The 20,867-nt window shown below is 40.9% G+C and overlaps 1 protein-coding gene across 7 annotated transcripts in view; it reads left to right on the top strand.

Moving 5' to 3' along the window:
* LOC117186171 (G1/S-specific cyclin-D2-like) overlaps window positions 1-20,867 on the top strand; it is a 52,591-nt gene that overhangs the window by 8,013 nt on the left and 23,711 nt on the right. For 5 of the 7 annotated variants that reach the window (XM_033386412.1, XM_033386410.1, XM_033386414.1 and 2 more), the window contains exon 2: window positions 20,630-20,851. The exons of 1 other annotated variant lie outside the window; for it this stretch is intronic. In XM_033386412.1, coding sequence (XP_033242303.1) covers window positions 20,630-20,851 — 222 coding nt within the window. Of the gene's footprint in view, window positions 1-11,477; window positions 11,565-20,629; window positions 20,852-20,867 lie in introns of those variants that run through there. One more of the 7 variants, XM_033386413.1, reaches the window with a different exon arrangement.

The following is a 20,867-nucleotide window of genomic DNA, read 5'->3' as shown; positions in this document are numbered from 1 at the left end:
TTTGATATGGCATCGCCCACGAGGCCCGTAAACCCAGCGCATTTTGCGTGCACTACGCTATCGCAGAGCCAGCAGGGGATACTCGGCTGATCATGGGTGATCTCTTTCTGACAGGATTTTTTGGCACAAAACACAGAAAACTCCATTATAAAAAATTTGAACACAATTAAAATCAAATAATATTTCAAAACAAATGGCTATCAAACCAGTGTGCCAGACAACGCTAATAGAAGGAGAGGAGAACAGTTGCAGCAGCAGCTAATGAGAAAGAGAGAGCTACTGAACAGAAAGTTGAGAGCGAGAGAGAACGAACAGTTATTGAAGTTGAGGTGATAACAAGAGAGTGATAAAACAACAAAAGCTAGAAGACGAGAGACGAGAACTGTAATGCAATGTAATGCGTACTCACGGCAACAACACAAACACGACAAGCCGAAAAATTAGAAGTTAAATAAATAATGTTTAAACACAAATCAAAAGGCATGCACTCGCGGAATAGAATAGATTTCCAGATTGTATGCTGGTGAGGAAGTTAATTAAAGTCTATTTATGAAAACACCGGTTGTTTATGCGGAGCGCAAAACAAAAACGCGTATGATCTACGAAAGAGAACGAACGATTATGGCGGACTATTTTATTTGATTCTCATTTCTTCCTTAGATGTAATCAATAGTACCAGAATAATGATGATAATAACTGATAGTGTGAAAGATCCCCTGTCATTGTGTACTGGGTGGAAGTCGAGTCCTATCATATGAATATTCTCTTTGTTTATTTTTTTTTATCTTTTGGAGTTCATTAATCTCCCTGCTTTTATAAATTTTCCTTGATCCCAGTGTTTTAAAGTCTTGTAGAGAAAATATCCCTTGTCGTGGTAGGTCTTTCATTATCTCATGATCCCCGTTGCATTGTATTTATGCAGATATCTTGTTAAACGTTCTAAAGAGCCAGTCGTTGTTCTTTTTTAACCTTACCCAAAACAGTAGTGGATTGTCTTCAATAAACGTGCATTGATAGGTAGTTGTCCGCCTCAGAGGTACTATTTCGCACGCATCATTATTTGCCCAATTTCCTTCGCAGACATCTATGTAAAGATGCTTTGGACATTATATGGTATTAATTAAGTATGAAGTTGAAAACAAGATAGTAGTCTCGTACTACTGGAATCATGTGGTTATGCATCTCAAAAGGAATGGGACTATTTTATATAGTTGAGATGACTGACTGCTTATCAAGGGAATGCTTACGCTAATAGCGAATTTGTCGTCGACTAATGCTCCACTGGCAATCCAACTATGTCCGCTTGAATCCTTTCGCTTTCCGAAATCGATATTCTAGGTTGTTTGGTTAGCATACACAATCTGATTGTCTCTTGATAGAAGTAGAAATTCTGCTGAACCGTTTGTGTCATTTTGTTAACGTGAAGATCAGTATTCTTGAATTGTTCGTTGATTTCCTTTTTGGTTCGTGTCAAAATATTAAGAGTGGATTCAACTATCGTCGTCTGCTTTTTGATCAGAAAATTCAAAAGGTTTTGACTTTTGAGAAGCACTTCATGTTCATTTCCATGATTTCTCGATCTTCTTCATCCATCAGTCCGAACAATACTATGTGGTAGTATGATCCCAAAAATCCGAATGGTGCTCGGTTGACTCTCGCCTTTCTGTGCCCAAACATGTGTTTATTTGTATCTTCTATGCGCGATATTTGTCATCGCATATTACCGATGACATATATTGTTTATCTGAAGCAGCATAATATATATGTAATCATTGATTTACCGATTGATTTACCCAATTCCATTGGGCTCAATATCATATACTTGGCATAGTGGACCAAGATATACTGCTGCCTTATCTGACTTTAAAGTCGTGAGACTTGTTTCGTTCACCGTTTTTATACCCGATACTCAAAATGAGTATTGGGGTATATTAGATTTGTGGTGAAAACGGATGTGTGTAACGTCCCAAAGAAATCGTTTCTGACCCCATAAAGGAAATATATTCTTGATCATCATCAATAGCCGAGTCAATTGAGCCCTGTCTGTCCGTCCCTATCAGCGCCTAGTGCTCAAAGACTATAAGAGCTAGAGCAACGACATTGTATCCAAACTTCTGTGATATGTCACTGTTACAAAAATATTTCAAAATTTCGCCCCGCCCACTTCCGCCCCCACAAAGGACGAAAATCTGTGGCATCCACAATTTCAAAGATACGAGAAAACAGAAAACGCTGAATCGTAGAGGATAACTATATCTTCTAGAATGCAAAATCTGAACCAGATCAATTTCATTCTCTCTCGCTCTGTCTCTCTCTACACACAGGTTTCAAGGTCGGTTTTGCCTATTGCAAAATATGAGTTCAAGGATCTCAGAGACTATAAAAGCTAGAGCAACCAAATTTGGTATCCACACTCCTGTGATATCGGATCTTGACGAGTTAGTTTCAAAATTTCGCCACACCCATTTCCGCCCCGCCAAAGGACGAAAATCAGGGGCAGTCATAAATCTCAGAGACTATTAAAGCTAGAGTAACCAAATTTGGTATCCACACTCCTGTTAGATCTCACTATAAAACGTTTATTTCCAAATTTCGCAGGTATTCTTCCTTCCATCGTTTCCAAAAATCTTTTTTGGCGTCCGATCATCGCTTGTCATTCTTTAATTATGAGCCCAATTAGATGAGACTTCATAAGAATTATTGGATGTTTTTTGTTAAATGGAAGATCAGATTTAGTCAACCGTCCTCCCACTGTAAGTAACACATCTTTTTCTAGAAATGGGTAGAGGTTACTGATCCTGCTGTCGTTGTCTACTGTTTCTCCTCTTTTGATCCCAGTGTTTTAACTGTTTCTCCATAGTGGAGTCAATTTTTCCCAACTTTTTTTGGTTGTTTGATAACCATTTCCGAAGATGGACTCCGAATGATCTGAATGTTGGAGAAATCTTTGTTTGAATAATTTGAGCTTCCTCGATTGTATCCGCTCTTGTCATTAAATCATCCATGTAAAAATCGTTTTTGATGATGTTTTACAATTTAGAGTCCGGAGTGTAATTGGCTATCTCCATTAATGTTCAACCCGCTAAAAACGATGCCGACGTGACTGTTTCTAACTCATATTCCTCAATGGGATTAATTTTAAGTTTGTATCTGCCTGTACATTTGTTCACCTTTCAGCAGCTAAGACAATATTCCATGGCCTCCATTTGAGCCATAGCTCCGTTCTCAGTCCGTTCTCTTTCGTAGTGATCAGACGCGTTTTTGTTTTGCGCTCCGCATTTTTTCCTTTTGTTTTGAATAAACAGCCGGTGTTTTCCTAAATAAATTCTAATTAAACTTCCTAACCAGACAACAATCTGGAAACCTATTCTATTCCGCGAGTGCATGCCTTTTGATTTGTGTTAAAAAATTATTTAACTTTTTATTTTTCGGCGTCGGCTTGTGCTTGTGTTTGTGTTGTTGCAGTGAGTGAGTACGCATTACATTGCATTGCAGTCCGCTCTCGTCTGGTAGCTTTTGTTGTGTTATCACTCTCTCCCTATCACCTAAACTTAAATAACTGTTCTTTCTCTCTCGCTCTCGTAACTTTCTGTTCAGTAGCTCTCTCTATCTCATTAGCTGCTGCTGCAACTGTTCTCCTATCCTCCTATTAGCGTTTGTCTGGCACACTGGTTTGATAGCCATTTGTTTCGAAATATTATTTGATTTTAATTTAAATTTTGTTCAAATTTTTTAATATGGAGTTTTCTGTTGTATGTGCCAAAAAATCATGCAATAAGCAGATCACCCACGATCAGCCGATTATCCCCTGCTGGCTCTGCGACAGCGTAGTGCACGCAAAATGCGCTGGATTTTCTGGCCTTGTGAGTGATGCCATTTCAAAGCGTAATGGTTTGCACTACAGTTGCGAGGCATGCCGTGCGGTGGAGAAGGACATGGTAGCTTTTATGAGGCAGACGCGCAGTGGCTTTAAGGAGCTGACCGTTGGTTTTAAAAACCAATACGATCGGCTCCTAGCCATGGAGGCTCAGTTTAGCGGTTTAAATCTGCCGAATGAGTCTCCGAGGCGCAAAAAGGTCACTCCGCGGGATCTGCAAGTGCCAACCGTCACTCAGCCGTGCGCCGCCGAAAAACTGACTCCGACCACTCCAAGTGTGCAGCAGTTGATCTCGTTTGCCACTCCAAGGGCAACGACAGCTGCTGGCGATGCAGATTCGGTAGCCGAATTCATCGCCTCGGAGAATGTGCAGCCAAGTACGTCTGCAGCGTCCGTGTCCGTGGTGTCCGCAAGTTCGCTAGTTGTCCCGTCCAGTAGTTCGCTAGTTCGCTTCCCGATCCCACCAGTAAATAGACGTTCCGGACCTCCGGATATTGCCACCACAGGTACTAGCCCTGTGGTGACTAAACCACTGGTGGGAGTCCCACCAAAACGACAAGTTTTTGTTTCACGGCTGGCCCCTGACCTCACATCTAATGATGTAATTGCTTTTATTCAAAGCAAAATAAAAGCCGTGGGTTTAAAGGTGGAGAAATTTAACTTCTCTTATGCCAGGGAGATAGCCTCGTTTAAGATAGGCATCTCCCCAACTCAATTTGACACCATTTGCTCCGCCAAATTTTGGCCGGAGCATTTGGTGGTGAAGGAGTTTAAGGCTAAGAAGAAGAATAGGCCCCCCATATCCCTTCCAAATCTTTCCAGTGTGCCACCCTCAACTTCCCGTCTTGCTTCCACCTTTCCAAAAAACTAACTTCTCTTTTAGTAACCTATCAGAATGTTAGGAACTTACGTGGTAAGCTCAACATTCTCTTCCGGGTTAGTGTTGCATTTGCTTCCCAAATGATTTTGTTTACTGAAACCTGGTTAAAGCCGGACATTCTTAGTTCCGAGGTTTTGGCAGGTCGGTACACAACTTTTAGAAAGGACCGTTCGTCTCGACGTGCAGGAGGGGTTCTAATTGCAGTGGACTCTAACTTCACGTCGGAATACTTCACAGTCTAGGTTCAACCAGAATGGAATTCCTGTGTGTGAAACTGATTCTTCCCGCTTTCACTATATTCATATATACTTGCTCGTATATTCCACCTTCTTCGGATATCTCTATTTTCTTCCTTGCTATCAGATAAAGATCATATGATAGTTCTTGGTGACTTCAACTTGCCAGGAACTGTTTGGTCTTCGGTAAACTAGTCTAGTAACCTGGTGACCAAGTCACGACATGACTTTGTTGACGGCTTGCTTGACCTGTCCCTGTCAAGTCAATCATGTTAAAAATTCCTTGGGTCGATTGCTTGATCTATGCTTTGTCTCGGATCCGACCATAGTGTGGATAACCCGAGCCCTTCCGCTCACTATACCTAAAGACGCCTACCACCCTACTTTCGAGGTGTCGCTAGATATAGGACCAACTGTATTGGATCGGTCGAGTAGACTACCTGAACGTGTCCGCTGCTTTCGTAAAGCCGAGTTTGTGAAGCTTAATAACCTCATTAGGGATTTTGATTGGTCCGCTCTGTACTTGTGCACTGATGTCACAAAAGGCACAAACATTTTTTACAATGCTCTTGGCACATTTTTTGATTCTTGTGTCCCGCTTTCTTGTCCGATTAGATCTGGAAAACCCCCTTGGTTTACCAAAGAGTTATCCAGTCTAAAAAACTTAAAATCAAGACTTTATAAAAAATTTCAAGAAGTGGGCTCTCCTACTTCTCACTCTCGTTATGTAATAGCTGTAATAGCTTTTCAGTTCTTAATGCTCAATGCTATAAGAACTACCTATCTCGATCCAGGATACGTTTTTCTCAGGACCCTAAACAGTTTTACTGCTTCGTAAACAGTAAGCGTAGAACGTCCGCACACCCATCCTCGCTATCATTTTGTAATACGTCGGCAAATAATGATCAGGCAATTGCCGATCTTTTTGCCCAGTTTTTCCAAACCACCTATTCTGAGGAAAGCTACTCTGGTAAACCGTACCCATACGGATTACCGAGGTCGAACGGCATTTTCAGTCCCTTGTTAAATGAATGTTCCCTACTTCATGATCTTCGACTAGTTAAGCCGGTGTTTTCACCGGGTCCAGACGGGGTTCCAGGTTGTGTACTCAGGTACTGCGCCGAGGCTCTGTGTGGACCTTTGCTTAAACTATTCACCCTGTCCATTGATTCCTCTTGCTTCCCCCCAATCTGGAAGGAATCGTTTATAATTCCTCTCCATAAAAAAGGTAGCAAGTCTGATGCAAAAAATTATAGAGGTATAGCAAAGTTATCCGCTATTCCCAAAATGTTTGAGAAGGTTTTAACTCCGCACTTGCAACATCTCTGCAAGTCACTTATATCTCCAACTCAGCATGGATTTATAAGGCGGCGATCAACCACCACGAACTTGTTAGAGTTTACCTCTTTCATTATTAAAGTCTTTCAAGGTAACTTACAGACGGATGTTATTTACACCGACTTTAGTAAAGCATTCGACTCTGTAAACCATTCCCTTTTAGCACATAAACTTGACCTTTTAGGGTTTCCGCCCAACCCCTGAGATGGATTTCTAGCTATCTTTGTTCTAGGTCTCAAAGAGTCCTCTTCAAAAACTCCCCCCTCTCTTTACCAGTAAAGGTTCCTTCGGGAGTACCACAAGGCAGCCATCTAGGCCCCTTACTCTTCACACTCTTTATTAATGACTTGCCTTCAGTATTAACATACTCTCGAGTACTTATGTATGCGGATGATGTTAAACTCTGTGTCCAGTACAAGGACATTTAATTTCATTCTCGCTTGCAATCCGATCTCAATAACTTTCAGTCATGGTGTTGTGCAAACTTGTTACACCTTAATGCCTCGAAATGCAAAGTTATGACATTTCATCGTTCTAGCCCTTTGTTGGCTTCCTACACCCTATTTGGTGGTTCTCTTGAGAGAATTACCCTGGTGGATGATCTGGGTGTTATGTTAGACCCCAAGTTAAAGTTTTCCGAACACATTTCTACCATGGTAAATAAGGCCATGGGCGTGCTTGGGTTTATAAAGAGGTGGTCAAAGGAATTTGACGACCCCTATATAACAAAGACTCTCTATACCTCGCTTGTTCGTCCGATCTTAGAATACGGCTCCTGTGTATGGTGCCCTCAGTACAAAGTACACCAGGACCGTATAGAATCAGTACAGAAAAACTTTTTACTCTTTGCTCTGCGGGGCCTAAACTGGGATGCGGGTGTAAGACTTACTCTAGTAGACTACTATTAGTAAACCTCCCATCCTTAGTTAACCGTAGAAAAATGCTTGGTGTGATATTTATGCACAACTTGATCAGGGGTGACATAGACAGCCCTGATCTGTTGAGCCGCATAAACTTCACGATTCCTATTAGACTAATTAAAATTGTTATACCGTTGTTCCTTCCAATTTGTAGATCGAATTATTCCTTGCATGAACCGTTTAGGGTCTTATGCTCGGATTATAATTCCCTCTACCATATTATATCCAACACTAATTCTCTTCCTCTTATTAAATTATTAATCCTTACACACCTTTCTATTAATTAGTAACTGTAGTGGTATTTGTATTTTGATTGCATGCTTAGTTTCTTAGTAAGTTTAGTGCTAATTTACCTCGAATGTTAGTCTAATAGCTATCTTTCTTGCATGTTCGCGTTTGGTTCGGCTACGCACCGCGCGTCATGCGGCAGCGCCCCTCGGTCGGTTGGGCGGGAGGAGGTCTGCGTTTTGCCTGGGATCCGCGCGTAACAGCCTTCTGCTGGTGTCACACGGGCCACTTGACGGTGCAGTAACTGCATCGCCTCTTGAAAGATGCAGTCATTGCATGTCAACGTCCAAATAGCTTTTTTTTCGTGATTTGCCCAATTCCTTGTTCTCTTTGAATGGTTCTGTCACTTATTGCGTTTGACGGAACTGTGGTATCTTTCCATACATTTTTCTATTTCCTATTAGTAGCGTCTCCTTTCTATTAGCGTCTTGATCTTCGGCTTTTTCCAGTTCCCAAAAACCGCTCCAAAATAGTGACTGCTGACGTAAACCTTACGAAAACTTCTCCTCCACTAAATCGTTTCAGTGCGATATATTAAATAATGGATTAGCACGATGATCATTTTTCCAGTTTTCCATCTCGTATTCGAATGAGTTGTCTGGTTGCGCACTGTTTAGCGTTTTGGTCGTAGTTTTATCTCGACTCTGATTTCGTGTTTTGACTCACCAACTAGCTTCTCGCTTAGCCCTTGTATTTTCGTGATGGCTCTTTGACGAGAAAGTCCTTGTAGCTGATCGGCTTCTTCCGATATCGAAGATAATTGTGATCCTTGATCGATTAACGCTTTTAATAGCAAGTATTCTCCGTTGGCGCCTTTTACTCTTGCTTGTGCTGTTGCCAGGATTACTTTTGGACGTTATTGTCGTAGCATTTTTCGGAGTACTTTTGTATTCAATATGATACTTTTGCTTATGGTTGTTGAAGCATTTTTAAATTTTTTTGTTTTTTTCGTAGCACTGGCACATATAAGTCACAACCTTTCGTCTCCTGCCAATTTCAATTGGTTTTCTGGTGTTAACCGTTCCAATCTCCGGCACTCCGAGATAAAAAAAACCATCAAAGTTGCAACACTTACATTTTAAAATTTGTAAGTAGGCGGACGTTACCTGCTTTTGATTCGCCTTTCTTTCTCTCTTAGCATGATTGTTTCCTGCTACTGCTGTTAGTGTTTGATACTGCTGTTCCAAAAAGTCTAGCACATCTGACAACTTTTGAATTTCTCTGGGTTTTTGAACGGTTTGTTCAAAGTGTCGCATTCCTTCTTTATCGAGCTTCTGATTCTTATTCATCCGATTAAGTCTTCTAATTTTTGCAAAAAGTTATGTTTTATCATTCGATAAATTCTTCTGGTTTCTTCTGTGAGACTACGATAACGACTCTTCTATAACTTTAATATCTTATTTTTTTTTTAATTTTTCGACATCTTTTGGTCTATGTCATCTTGGATATTGTCGCAAAGGCGCCGTAGGTGTTCCTCTGCCTTACTTATGTTCTGGCGACTTTCTTCCTGACCGGTCGGTCGAGATGGGACAGCAATACTGATAAGGCTAATGAGGGCCGAGGATTCAACCTTGCCTAGGGGAAGTTTATGCAGAAAAAGAATTCCATAACAAGTCCTACGGCTTTTAAAAGAATGCAAGTTAAGACGTAGCCGACTCTCAAAAGAAGGAAGGTGATGAGAAGGGTCCCAATTAAGACCGCGCATGTCAAAGATAAGGAACTGTTTCTGAACGGACTCAAGCATATCTTGTTATTTTTGGTAATGAGGAGACCAGATACAGGAACCATATTCCAAGATAGGTTGGGCAAGAGAAACGTAGAGTAGTTTAGTGGTATTGGGGTCAGAAAATTACAACATAATTTAAGTACAAGTCATTAATTTTGTACAGGCGTTCCAAGGAAATGTTATTAATTGAAAAGTCAAATAGGTAAGGCTTGCTGCGATGGAAGGTCATGACGTTACATTTGCAAATGTTAAGAGGAGGAGCGTTAATTATACACCAATTGTTGAGAGCTTCGAGATCCGCTTGAAGGAATTTCGGGGACTCAGGATCGCTATAGAAAAAACATGGCTTGACGTCATCAGCATACATTAGGACTCGGGAATGTGCTGAAACTTTGGGATGATCATAGATAAAGAGGTTAAATAATAAGGGAAAAAAACTGGTTTAGAAAGAGAAGATTGGAAGCAGACACGCTGAGAACGATTGAAAAGGTACGCATTAGTCCAGAGAAGAAGTTTAGTCCGAAATCCTAGTAGAGATAGTTTGTGGATAAGAAGATTGTTATTCACTGAGTCGAAAGATTTTCTAAAATCAGTATAGACTACATAAGTTTAATATTGTTTTGCAAATCCGGAGGTTACATAGGTGGAAAATTCGAGGAGGTTAGACGAAAAAAGCGACGTTTTACAAATCCGTGCTGTGATTCTGAAAACAGGGAACTAAAAAGTGTTGGAGCTGAGTAGTAATAATTTTTTCGAAGAGTTTAGGATTGGGAGATAAATTGGGGATACAACGGTAGTTTGAAACATCTGATTTAGACTCCTTTTTATGAATGGGAAAAATTTTTAGATTCTTTTCAGACGGTGGGAAAATCACCAAGCCCGAGAGAGAGTTTGAACAGTTCTAAGAGAACACGCAAAGAGAATCCGCACAACGTTTAAGAACGGCACTGGGAACCAAATCTGGACCAGTGGAGAAAGAAAAGTTACACGATTTCAAATTAGTTAAAATGCAAACGAACGTATTAGAGTTTGGCAAATAGTTGTTAATCTTCTTTCTCTTTGGCGAATCAGACATAATTTTTAGGTTTTTGAAATGAGCCTCCATCGCGAGAAACATATCGTGGAGCATTTTGAATCCAGAGTCTGCCCTCAATTCATTATAAGTCTGTCTCATAGAAACACGCAGGTCGATCTAAATAGCTCTGCAGTCCCAACAAGTCCAGTTGAGACCGCAGCTACTCTTTATGAGGTCGACTACGCGTCCTCCAATTTGGCAAAAGTCGGCGCAAACAGTGTGTGCCATGTTATCACACAACCAGCAGAAGGTGAATGTTTGCCGTGTGACAGCCGAGCGGCAGCATTTAGCACAGCAAGTACTCATTATGAATTATTAGAAATTTGAAAAAAGAAATAAGAAAAGGCGTGAAATTAATCTAGAAAAACGCTTGAGCGATAACTTTAAGTTAAAACTAATACAGACCAAATAGCACAAACAATAACAGATCAAAATAACAACAACAAGGAACGAACGGCCGTCGCCAATACGCTGTGCGCTTGATTAATATCAAAGTTTGTACAATGAGATAAAAATAACACAAAGCGTCGGGCGCAGAGAGGGAGGCGACAAACGCGAACCGACTGTGTTAGTATGTATGCAGAAGAGATATATAAACGAGAGATTGGCTCAGAGCGAGTGCACCGACAATACATACATATGTCAACAACTATTCAGCAGTGACTAAGAATGGCGGGGTAGGTAAGAATGCACATATTGGATTAATATCGGGGAAAAAAATACACGAAAACACGATTATGCACATATAGCAAACGGAATGCACGATCAGTTACAAACACAATAAATGTTTATAGAATGCAATTACTCTCCTTAAATCACGGAAAATAATAATTGTTAAGCGGAGCGAAGAAAAGACGCGACCATCAGCAACGATAGATATCGATATCGATATTATTAAACCGAAACCTAGCGAACTTGCATCGCAATGTAATTCTGTCGGGCTTTTGAGATTGTAAAGTGCCAAGGAAGCACCGAAAAATTACTTTTCAGTTGCTCGACACATTCTAGTTCTGTGATTCTGAATTCAAACTTCTTGTCTTTTTTGACCAAATCATAAAGAGGCTTTGCTTTCGTAGAAAAATCTTTGAAGAACCGTCTAAAGTACGAACATAACCCTAGGAAACTCTGCAAATCATATGTTTTCGTAAGGACTGGGAACTCTTTCACTGCCTGTAATCCCTTCGTATCCGGTTTAATCCCGTTACCCGAGATGGAATAACCAAGGTACTTAACTTCTTACTTTAAGAATTCGCATTTATCCTTAACTCCTTAACTCAAGTTTATCAAGTTCCATCACCTATTGTTAAATTTCCATGTGACTATCGCTATCCTTTGTTGCTATCATTATGTCGCCCATGCATATTATAACCTTGTCTTCTTTTACCATTTCTGAGAACATTTTTTTTGGGAATCTTTGGAACGTCGCAGACGCATTGCGTAACCCGAAAGGCATCCTCAACCATTCGTATTGTCCCATAGAGGTCGTGAACGATGTGTAATCGTCTATCATTTTTTTACCTAAATTTTTATACTCTAAATGAGTATAACCAAAGACTATACAATACCAAGATGTTGCATGAGGAACAAATGCTTTTTCAATTTTCGTTTGACGCGCGTACGGGCGCGCGGGGCTAGTACTTCAATTCTCTTTTACGCTACCTTCGCCTCCGAAATGCTACTCGGCTTCGTCAATGCCTCGGTCAGCGTCGAAACCGTAGGGCAGCGTGGTCGCTGATGTCTTTGGCGCGGCACAGTGGGGACTCAGCCGAAATAGTCAAACAATTTTATGAGTGCTTTAGATAAATTTAATGTACGCATCTAATAGAGAATTTTCCAATCGAATTTTCAAGATAGTTTTAGTTTAGGAGATATAAGCACTCAAACTTTAACATTTTTTCAGTGTGCAAATATTTATTGAACTCATATTCACTAACTAATTTAGCAAGCTGAGACGGTCAAAGGTCCCACTGTGCCGCTCCAAAGACATCGGCGATCCGCGACCACCGCTTCGACGGTGCTGAGGCTCGAGAGTCCAGAATTATTTCGTTGCTGGTGAAGGCATTGCCGAACAGACGAAACCGATGGGCAGCGGGGTCGCGGTAGAGACGAAGTACAGGCGAAAAGGAAATTGAAAACCCGCGCGCTCCCTCGTGCCGTTTGGGTCCTAATGTTAGGACCCGCCAACAGCTTTTTGGGTCGCTCATGCAACATCTTGGTATTGTATAGTCTTTGGTATAACCTCATTAGGGATTTTGATTGGTCCGCACAAACATATTTTACAATGCTCTTGGCACATTTTTTGATTCTTGAGTCCCGCTTTCTTGTCCGATTAGATCTGAAAAACCATAGAGTTATCCAGTTTAAAAAACTTAAAATTAGGACTTTATACAATAGTTCAAGAAGTTGGTTCTCCTACTTCTCACTCTCGCTTTGTAACAGCTCGGTCAAACTTTTCAATTCTTAATGCACAATTCCAGAAGAACTTATCTCGATGCAGGATACGTTTTTCTCAGGACCCTAAAAGTTTTACTGCTTCGTGAACAGCAAGCATAGTACGTTCGCACACCCATCCTCGCTATAATTTTGTAATACGTCGGCAAATAATGATCAGGCAATTGCCGATCTTTTTGCCCAATTTTTCCAAACCACCTATTCTGAGGAAAGCCACTCTGGTCATCCGTACCCATACGGTTTACCGAGGTCGAATGGCATTTTCAGTCCCTTGTTAAGTGAATGTTCTTTACTTCATGATCGTTGACTAGTTAAGCCGGTGTTTTCACCGGGTCCAGACGGGGTTTCAGGTTGTGTACTCAGGTACTGCGCCGAGGCTCTGTGTGGACCCTTGCTTAAACTATTCAGCCTGTCCATCGATTCTTCTTGCTTCCCCGCGATCTGGAAGGAATCGTTTATAATTCCTCTCCATAAAAAAGGTAGCAAGTCTGACGCATAAAATTATAGAGGTATAGCAAAGTTATCCGCTATTCCCAAAATTTTTGAGAAGGTATTAACTCCGCACTTGCAACATCTCTGCAAGTCACTTATATCTCCAACTCAGCACGGATTTATAAGGCGGCGATCAACCACCACGAACCTGTTAGAGTTTACCTCATTCATTATTAAAGGCTTTCAAGGTAACTTACAGACGGATGTTATTTACACCGACTTTAGTAAAGCATTCGACTCTGTAACCCATTCCCTTTTAGCGCATAAACTTGAACTTTTAGGGTTTCCGCCCAACCTCCTGAGATGGATTTCTAGCTATCTTTGTTCCAGGTCTCAAAGAGTCCTCTTCAAAAACTCCCTCTCTTTACCAGTAAAGGTTTCTTCGGGAGTACCACAGGGCAGCCATCTAGGCCCCTTATTCTTCACACTCTTTTTTAATGACTTGCCTTCGGTATTAACATACTCTCGAGTACTTATGTATGCGGATGATGTTAAACTCTGTGTCCAGTATAAGGACATTTCATTTCATTCTCGATTGCAATCCGATCTCAATGACTTTCAGTCATGTATTTGTGCAAACTTGTTACACTTGAATGCCTCGAAACGCAAAGTAAAGACATTTCATCGTTCTAGCCCCTTGTTGGCTCCATATACCCTATTTGGTGGTTCTCTCGAGAGAATTACCCTGGTGGATTATCTGGGTGTTATGTTAGACCCCAAGTTAAAGTTTTCCGAACACATTTCTACCATGGTAAATAAGGCCATGGGCGTGCTTTGGTTTAAAAAGAGGTGGTCAAAGGAATTTGACGACCCCTATATAACAAAGACTCTCTATACCTCGCCTGTTCGTCCGATCTTAGAATACGGCTCCTGTGTATGGTGCCATCAGTACAAAGTACACCAGGACCGTATAGAATTTTATTTATTTATTTATTAAATTAACAAATTATCTGTTAATAATGGTACTTAATTACAAAAGGCGGAAAAAGAGAAGTTAAAAGTTAGCTAAATTTAAGTGATTATAAATATTGCATGCAATTAGTTTAAGAGACAGTTTAGGGTATGGCAGAGGGAGTTATAATTATGGCATAAAACCCTAAATGGTTCATGATCAGCATAATTAGACCTACATATGGGTAAACGGATAGGCCTAAAAGTACGGGTAGGTCTAGATGGAACGGCCAAGTCAATCTGACCCAAGAGAGTTTGGGAGTCAACAATCCCGAGAAGGAGCTTGTGCACGAACATTACGCCATTGCATATTCTGCGATGGTGCAACGACGGCAGGTCAATAAGATTTAGCCTAGACCGGTAGGGTGGCAAGATGCTACCCGAGTCCCAGTTACAGTTACGAAGGGCAAAAATTAAAAATTGCTTTTGCACGGATTCAATAACAACCTGCTGCTCTTTATACTGCGGGCTCCACACACAAGAACAATACTCCAATATAGGACGTACTAACGAGATGTACACTTGTTTCGTAACGTACGGGTCGTCAAACTCCTTGGACCAACGCTTGATGAACGCTAAAACACCCTTTGCTTTATTTACAGTTGCAGCTATATGGCTGTTAAAACACATCTTATAATCAAAAAGGACTCCGAGGTCATTTGAACTCGAAATTCGCTCGAGGACATGATTTCTTAGAACATATGAGACAAAATGTGGAGCGCGACGATAAAATAAGTTCATAAGTTTGCATTTGGAAAGGTTCAGAAAAAGAAGATTAGTTGAACACCACAATAGTTGTTCACTTAGATCCAGTTGAAGGCGTGTGTGCAAATACCAATCAGAGTAAGAAAGACAGATTTTAGCATCATCAGCATACATTAGTGTAGTAGAGTATGTTATAACTTGAGGAAGGTCATTCACAAATAAAATAAACAGAAGCGGGCCCAGATGACTTCCCTGTGGCACACCTAAAGTAACATTAACAGTATTTGATAACACGTTAGAAAACAAAACACGTTGAATACGGTTCGAGAGATAGGACAAAATCCAATCTAGAAGATTCGTTGGGAACCCTAATAAAGAGAGCTTGTGAATAAGCAGAGCATGGTTCACAGAATCGAATGCCTTGCTGAAGTCCGTAAAAACTACATCCGTCTGCAAACCAATTTGAAAACCACGGTTGATAAGGTTAGAAAACTCAAGAAGGTTAGTCGGTGTTGAACGATGTCTGAAAAAACCGTGTTGCGACGGAGATATCAAGCTGCAACAAAGATGTTGCAGTTGCCGGGTGACCAGGAACTCAAGAAGCTTCGGGATGGCGGAAAGCTTTGCGATACCACGATAGTTTTCAATGTTTGATCTTGAACCTTTTTTGTGAAGCGGAATGATGTAGGACTCATTCCAAATTACTGGGAGACAAGACTGTTCCAAGGAGAGGTTGAAGAGAAAGGTCAAGGGTTTGCAAAGGGACTGGGCACAGTGTTTTAAGATGCAACTTGGTACCTTATCTGGACCCGCAGAAAACGATATGTCCATAGATGACAAACCTTCCAGAACAACGCTTTCCTCGAAAAAGGGCAGAAAAATGCTGTTAGCTTGAGGTAGCTGGTACGGATACGGAGTGGATGCGTTGTAAATATGAGACGAGTACGTTGTTTGGAAAAAGTTAGCGAATAAATTTGCAATACCAACAGCAGAAGCTTCTGTTTTGTTCTGGTAATGAAGGGACGGAGGAAAAACGTTAGACTTGCGCTTAGAGTTAACGAACGAATAGAATTTTTTAGGATCACTACGAAAGTTACTACTACATTGTGAAAGGTAATGATTATAACACTGACTATTGACGGCAAGGAACAGAGAGCGAGCGGAGGAGTATAGAGCTAAGGCCGACGTGGAGCCCGACTTCTGGTACTTTTTATAGAGCCTGGATTTATTGTTTTTTAAGTATGACAAATACTTGGAGAACCAGGGAGGCTTGACGATACGGATACAGTGATATCTGGAACAAATGTATTAAGGGCGGAGTAAATAGAGCTATAAAACGAGTTAACAGTTGCATCTAAGTTCGGTAATGAATAAAGAAACGACCAATCAACCCGCGAGAGATGTAGATCTAAATCGATAAAGTTTGTTTTGCGAAAACACTTTATGTGGCAAGGAGCCATGGATCTGTCAGCACAACCAGATCGGGTACACTTAAGGGATATCGACAAAGTTGGATGGTAAGGATCTTCAGGGAATGATATTGGGCTTTCTCTAGATACCGTAGCAAGAGAAGCATCGTTAACAAACATGAGGTCAAGAAGTCTATCCCTAATGTTTTTAACGGCATTCCTTTGGACAAGGGAAATATCCGTTAGCCCATTGATAAAGTCATTGTGGCAATTTAGAAACAACAGGTTAGCGTCATCGCAAGGCAAACAAGAAAGAAATGCGAGGTTAAAGTCCCCCATGACAATAATTCGATCATTGCACCCTAATGCAGATACGACAGTATTAATTGCTGAGAGGTGGTGTAAGTAAAGCTCAGCATCAGACCTGGGAGGAATGTAAGAGCAGGTTAAATAGAAAAATAACGAGCCAACACGAACTTTGACTGCAACAAATTCAATTCCATGGATGTTATTGAATGGGAATAACTCAGATGAGAAAACAGATTTGACTGCAATCAGAACCCCACCTGCAAAAGATGGGCGGTCCATTCTATAAAAAGTGTAACTATCAATGAAAATTTCAAGATCATTGATAGAAGAGTTAAGCCAGGTTTCGGTAGAAGCGATGGCATCGAAATCAAAAGACGCACTATTTGTATGAATTTGACGCAATTTGCCCAACAAACTGCGAACGTTCTGATAGTGCATAGAAAAATGGTACATCAGTTTTTTGGAGCAGCAGGTTCGGTAATTCTGGGACTCGAGCTCGAATCTTTGTGAAGGAACTCATGCATAATTGTATGCTCAGGCCATATTGACGGTTCTAGAGAATTGGATAGTAAAGAATCAGGGAGAAGAATTTTAAAGGATGATATGTTGCGCTTATGTTTAAATGTAAATTTAGTCACAACTATATCATCAGGCGAAGCGTTAAGTTTAGAGGAAAGATGTTGTTTAACGTCCTCCGTTGTAGCCTCAGGAATAAGACGAGAAACAAATATTGCTTTCCGAGGGACCACTGAATCAGTACAGAAAAACTTTTTACTCCTTGCTCTGCGGGGCCTTAACTGGGATGAAGGTGTGAGTCTCCCATCTTACTCTAGTAGACTGCTATTAGTAAACATCCCATCCTTAGTTAACCGTAGAAAAATACTTGGTGTGATTTTTATGCACAACTTGATCAGGGGTGACATAGACAGCCCTGATCTGTTGAGCCGCATAAACTTCACGATTCCTATTAGACTTAATAGAAATTGTATACCGTTGTTCCTTTCACTTTGTAGATCGAATTATTCCTTGCATGAACCGTTTAGGGTCTTATGCTTGGATTTTAATTCCCTCTACCATATCATATCCAACACTAATTCTCTTCCTCTTATTAAATTGCTAATCCTTACACACATTTCTAGTAATTAGTAATTGTAGTGGTATTTTTATTTTTATGTTTATTTTGAATCCATGTCTAGTTCTCTTAGAAACTTTCGTGATAATCTTTCTCGAATATTAGTCTAACAGCTATCTTTCCTGCATGCTCGCGTAACAGCCTTCTGCTGGTGTCACACGGTGTAATTGCATCGCCTCTTGAAAGATGCAGTCATTGCATGTCAACGTACACTAAATAACTATGATCTTTATCTGATAGTGAGGAAGAAACAGCGGTTAAAGCTGAAAAGTGCTGCCCATAAATAGGGATATCCGAAGAAGATGGAATATACGAGCTAGTAATGAATATAGCGAAAGCGGGAAGAATCAGTTTTACAGGAATTTCAGTTCCTGTGGAACTTGGACTGGGAAGTGTTCCAACGTGAAGTTAGAGTCCACTGCAATCAGAACCCCTCCTGCACGTCGAGACGAACGGTCTTTTCTAAAAGTTGTGTACCGGCCGGCCAAAACCTCGGAACTAAGAATGTCTGGCTTTAACCAGGTTTTGGTAAGCACAATAACGTGGGTAGCAAATGCAACACTATCCCGGAAAAGAATGCTGAGCTTACTACGTTAGCCCCCAACATTCTGATATGTTACTTAGGTTAGGTTAGGTTGAGGCGGCTGCCGGGCTCGCTCGGAACCCGTCACACTTAGGCCGGTTTCGGCCCGTTGTGATACCGCATTGGATCATATGTTACTTAAAGAGAAGTTAATTTTTTGGACGGGTTAAAGCAGGACGGGAAGATGAGGAGGAGGAGGAGGATGGCACACTGGGATGATTTGTAAGGGTTATGGGGGTCCTATTCTTCTTCTTAGTCTTGAACCTTCACCACCAAATGCTCTGGCCAAAATTTGGCAGAACAAGTGGTATCAAAATGAGTTGAGGAGATGCTTAGCTTGAACGAGGCTATCTCCCTGGCATAAGAGAAGTTAAACTTCTCCACCTTTAAACCCACGGCTGTTATTTAGCTTTGAGTAAAAGCAATTACATCATTAGATGTATGGTCAGGGGCCAGCCGTGAAACAAAAACTTGTCGTTTCGGTGGATCCCCACCAGTGGTTTAGGCACCACAAGTCTAGTACCTGTGGTGGCAATATCCGGAGGTCCGGAACTTCTGATCACTGGTGGGATCGGAATAGACGGGACATGGACGCTGCAAACGTACTTGGCTGCACGTTCTCCGAAGCGATGAATTCGGCTACCGAATCTGAATCGCCAGCAGCTGTCGTTGCCCTTGGAGTGGCAAACGAGATCAACTGCTTCACACTTGGAGTGGTAGGAGTCAATTTTTCGGCCGCGAACGGCTGAGTGACGGTTGGCATTTGCAGATCGCGCGGAGTGACCTTTTTGCTCCTCGGAGACTCATTCAGCAGCTTCAAACCGCTAACTGAGCCTCCATGGCTTGGAGCCGATCGTATTGGTTCTTAAAACCAACGGTCAGCTCCTTAAAGCCACTCCGCGTCTCCCTCATAAAAGCCACCATGTCTTTCTCCACCGTACGGCATGCCTCGTAACTGTAATGCACTCACGAGGCCAGAATCCAGCGCATTTTGCGTGCACTACGCTGTTACAGAGAGAGTGATAGCTAAAGCAAAGGCTACGGGATAAGAGCGGGCTGAACTCAGCGTGAGCGTACTTACAGAAAGCAACACACGTTTATTATCAAGGTTTATGTTGAAAAGCACAGGCTCAATTGCAAAATAAAAGGAAAAGAAGCGGAGCGCAAAACAAAAACACGTCTGGTCACTACGAAAGAGAACGAACGAAATACACAAACTAATAACATCTTTATAACAAGCCTCAGTTGGAATAAATCCAGACATTGTCACTGCTGCTGAATTAGTAAGAAACTCATTCATATTGTGGAATTAAGTTGCTGAGTCTAAGGCAGGGTTTTCGAGTACTGCCAACTTGAACTGAGGCCAAAAGGGCAACCAATTTTTAAAAAGAATTTTCTTAAATTGATTCGCTTAAGCTTAGCAACGAGCAAGTAGCTTTATTCGCATCTTGTGTTACCGATGCTCTATTCTGGCTCTCTCCTTACCTTTCGCTTTTTCGCTGACTATAATTGTTCAATAATTTTAATTTGTTTGTAATTGGTACTTTGAGGGTGGCCGAAGATGGCAGAGCCCTTTACAAAAGTAGTGACGGCTGAGGCAAGCGAGCCGATCTCGAGCCAAATGAATAGCTTGGGGACAAAAAAGGTCTGTTCTTCAACTATATCAAGTAGTAACATCCAAAGCAGGCACAGCTGCTGACGGTTAAGCGACGGCATAGAAAAGAAAAGATAACAAGAGCGAGTATAGATAAAGAATAGATGATGCAATGAGAGCATGGTTCTGAGCGAGCAAAGGCGAAGGTACGCTTACTTACATAAGTGCAATGACCAAAATGGTACAGAAAATGAATAGGATAGGAAATAGAAAGACGAGGAAAGAATTTACACTCGGGCTTTGTCCGAACAATATTAATATAACAACAAATTAGTATGGACTTCTGTTTGAAATTAATTAAGCGACAAACAAAATATTAAATTTAGACGAATAGGATAACATTTGCGAAAACCACCGACTAGAGAAGTCACAAGTGCATGAAGTTGTTGCTGGGGGTAGTTGCGACAGTTTAATTTTTAATATATTTTGAATTAATTATATTATATTATTGAATTATATATTATCTGTATATACAATTTTATAAATAAGAATCACTACAAATAATAACCGCAAATAATTTATGATCATAATTTATATAATAAAGCAGAAATATATTTCCCCTTTTTTTAATGCGGCTCAAAATTTAAAATTTTATTGATGCAGGTATGTGCCGAAGAAAACTGCCAGGAAGAGGTCGTATTACTGGCATTGAATTACATGGATCGCTTTCTTTCAACTAAATCAGTACGCAAGACCCATCTTCAAATTTTAGCTGCTGCCTGTCTTTTACTTGCTTCAAAACTTCGGGAACCCAGCTGTCGTGCACTCTCCGTGGAATTACTAGTCGTTTATACGGACAACAGCATATACAAGGATGATTTAATTGTAAGCTTTTCTCTTA

This window comes from Drosophila miranda, chromosome XR (genome assembly GCF_003369915.1).
Source record: "Drosophila miranda strain MSH22 chromosome XR, D.miranda_PacBio2.1, whole genome shotgun sequence".
NCBI classification, from domain to species: domain Eukaryota; kingdom Metazoa; phylum Arthropoda; class Insecta; order Diptera; family Drosophilidae; genus Drosophila; species Drosophila miranda.
This window is presented reverse-complemented; position numbering and strand designations above follow the sequence as displayed.